This window comes from Solanum stenotomum, unplaced genomic scaffold (assembly GCF_019186545.1).
Source record: "Solanum stenotomum isolate F172 unplaced genomic scaffold, ASM1918654v1 scaffold30548, whole genome shotgun sequence".
In the NCBI taxonomy this organism is placed as follows: Eukaryota; Viridiplantae; Streptophyta; class Magnoliopsida; order Solanales; family Solanaceae; genus Solanum; species Solanum stenotomum.
The window spans coordinates 77165-80806 of NW_026031028.1; the positions used below are offsets into that span (position 1 = coordinate 77165).

The 3642-nt window shown below is 34.0% G+C and overlaps 1 protein-coding gene across 1 annotated transcript in view; it reads right to left on the reverse strand.

Moving 5' to 3' along the window:
• The window catches only part of LOC125851909 (putative late blight resistance protein homolog R1A-10), a 15670-nt gene extending 12718 nt beyond the window's left edge, over positions 1–2952 (reverse strand). The window contains exon 1 of the mRNA XM_049531653.1: positions 1276–2952. Within this exon, the coding sequence (XP_049387610.1) occupies positions 1276–2952 (1677 nt within the window). The remainder of the gene's footprint in view (positions 1–1275) is intronic.
• Positions 2953–3642: the final 690 nt, after the last annotated feature.

Sequence of the window (3642 nt, forward strand, 5' to 3'; positions counted from 1 at the left end):
AAAAAAAAAAAAAAAAAGGCCCACTATGTAGTCATTTTCTTGAATTTTTTTTATCAAAGTAAGCTATTATAAAAATCAATTTACCAAAATAATACGTTTTTTTGAAATTTTACAAAACTAGTACAAACGTAGTTCACAGTAACGTTTTAGGTTATATTTTATTCAAAAAATTCAATAACAAAAAGATAAAAATCTGACAGATTAAACAGACATAAAACGTTATTATCAGTAACGTTTTATAATTCGTTACTCTGAGACACGTTTTACAGCTAAAAGTTACTTGACCTCATTATCAAAGTAACCTTCAGCTGCCTCTTCTATTGATTCAATGTTCTGCACAAAGTCTTCTGCTATCCATAAACTTATCAATTTAGACACTGAAATTCTTGCATCCTCCGAAAACATCCCCATATAAAGAAGGCAAGGCTTTAAATGATCGGGTAAGTTGTTGTAACTTAACTGCATAGTTGAAAGACAATATCCTTCGGACTCACCAAGACAGGAAAGCAGAGAATTTTTAACCTCATCCCACCAAGAGACTTCCATTTTCTTCCTTTAGATAATTCCAGCTACCAAGATAATCACCAGAGGCAGTCCTTTGCATCTTTCTGCAACCGCTTGACTCACATCTTGTAGTTCAGGCGGGCAACCTTCCTGTTGAAACACCTTTTTCTGCAACAACTTTAGACTCTCATCGGGTTTTAGGAATGGAAGATAAAAAGGATCAGTATGGTGCTTCGCTTGCTTAGCCACTTTCTCAAGTCGAGTTGTTAGGACTATTCTGCTTCTATTTCCAACATCGGGAAAACAAAGCCTCAAGTCATCCCATGCCATACCATCCCACATATCATCCAATACAATGAGATAGCTCTTTCCCCTTAATTTTTTCTTCAACATTTCAGCAAGGACATCATCCTTCTCTCCCTTGGAACCAGTTACTTGACTGAAAATATCCTGTAATAGCTCTATCCGGTTATATGTTTGAGAAATGATGCACCATGCTCTAACATCAAAATGAGAAACAATGATGTCATTATTATACAACTTTTTAGCACAAGTTGTTTTACCTTTCCCTCCCATCCCAACAATAGGGATGACATCTAGCTCACTTGTCCCTCGTATCAGATGCTGAATTATTATTTTTGTGTCATCCTCAAAACCAACAATATCGTCGTCATCATTCATAACATTGCTATGTTGAGGTGGCAGATGTTTAGATGGCTCAACTACAAAGAATGGTGTCAGAGCAAGGTTCACCGACCCCATCTTTGTCACCTCCACATTAATATGATTGATCTCTTCTATGATTGCAGGAAGTGAACAAAAAGAATGCCAAAGAGCATTATATTTAACAAGTATAGAGTCGATGGATACTTCAGCTTCATATGCCAAATTGACAGCACGCCTCTGAAGATCATTAAGAATTTCATCATGTTTATGCTGCACCTTTGCGACATCTCTGAAAACAGATGTTAGAGATGAAAGCTCTTTCTCTAAAATACCAATATGGGGTTTCATCAGGAAATCTAAACTTGATTCAGATTTCAACATCTCATTCAATTTCCTTAGAAGAGAATCAAGAAAGTTCAATCCACCAACAGCGGGGAACTCATAATTAGATAGACTGTATTTTAAGGATTTGTACCTCTCCTCCACTTGTGCCTTTAGATCTTCAATTTTCTCCAATATTTGCATCATGTCAAGATCAATCTTGCTAGAGTCTTCTTTGATTGTAGATTCTGCAAGAAGCATTTGAACTACACATAGTATGTCTCCCACAAGAACTCCAATGTTTGCTAAGACTTCATTCAGCCCCTTGCCATTAATAACATGATTTGGCACATCACCGAGAAAAACCAACAAGAAATCTATTGCCACATCAATGTTTCGAGCAGTGACATTAGTAGGAAAATTCTTAAGCTTTTCATTTCTAAGATACACCAGCAGATTACGTAGATGATATGAAAATCCTTTTGGTAATATCTTATCCTTGAAAGTTCTTGATTGAGCAAACTTTGAAGCCTTTAGTTCACCAAGAAAAATCTTTTGCATTTCCAGCTCCACTAGCACAACCAGGAAAAGTAGATAACGAGGCTTTCTCGAGATATCATTCTCATCCTCTTTTGAATCTGTTTCTTCTGAATCCGTTTCTTCTTCATCCTCTTCAGAATCTGTTTCTTCTGAATCTGTTTCTTCTGAATTTGTTTTTTCTGAATCTGTTTCTTTTTCATCCTCTTTTGCATCTGTTTCTTCTTCATCCTCTTTGACATCTGTATCTTTTGCTGAATCTGTTTCTTCTTCTTCCTCTTTGACATCTGTATCTTTTGCTGAATCTGTTTCTTCTTCATTCCCACAAACCCAAAAAGAAAAACATATCTGGCCGACATTGTCAGCCATGAACTGAATTCGGGTATCCAGACCTTTCAGCTTCTCATGCTCGACACAACCATTTATCTCTGAGACATATACATATCTCAAAAATTTCATTTTCTTTTGAACAATTTTCAGTTGCTTTATCAATCTATTTGTCTCAAGGATTTCTTCATTTTTAAAAGAATGGTTCCTTTCCAGGCACATTATTAGTACGTCATTTAGATTCTTGCCGAGGCAATCCATATATTCTGGCAGATAGGAATCTTTCAACTGATCATAATTGTACCTTAAAATGGATTCCAGAAGCTCTGATTCTAGCCTTTCCATGTTAAGGTTACTTTTGCATTCATCTGGAATTCCGCTAAAAACTATGTGAAGCATTTTAACAGTGGATTTGGCCTTCTCTGTGATTTTGACTAAGAAATTAGGCAAAACAAGATGATGATACATGATAAAGGTTTTCAAAAATCTTAGGTGCATTTCAAGTTTATCAATCTTGAAGCTATTCAGATCAGCTGATCCACTCTTCTTCATCCTTCTTAGCTGATCCAACACACCGTCAATGTCATTTTCAGTCATCGCAAATTCCTGCAAGTTCACCAACTCTTGAAATTCCGTATATTTTCATCATAGCATAACATTCTTTTCTTAGATTCTTCGAGAAATTGTATAGGTATAAAAAGTTGGTTACATACGAGATAAGTTTGTTCACATTTTATAATTTTATTTACAGTTCAATCCCTAGTATTTTGATTAAATATATAGTTGATTCTACCTTAATGGAAATCACTCACATAATTTCCTATCCTAGTCTTCATTATTCTTCTCATTTCTATATGAGGCACTCCTTTGTCTCTAATTACTTGTTCATTTTTTCTTTTTTAGTTGTCTTTAATTATTTGTCTATTTTGACAAATCAAAAAAGAACAATTTTTTTTTATCTATTATACCCTCAATTAATTATTTTGAAAAAGTTATGACTTCTTGAAACTCTTAAGTTTTTAATTCATCAATTTCATAATTAATAAGGATAAAATGGTAAACCCACTATGTCAATCATTGTTTTCTTAATAGGTATGTCAATTCAAAAGTTGAATAGTAATTAGAGCCAGATGGAGTATTGTATTTTGTTCTTCATATTAACTTATATATTCTATGTTAGATTGGCATAAATAGATTAAATTCAGCATAAAGTATTGTTAAACAAAATAGAAGAAAATAGTAAAATTACTAAATAAATGAGATAGGGAATAAGGACAAATATACCCC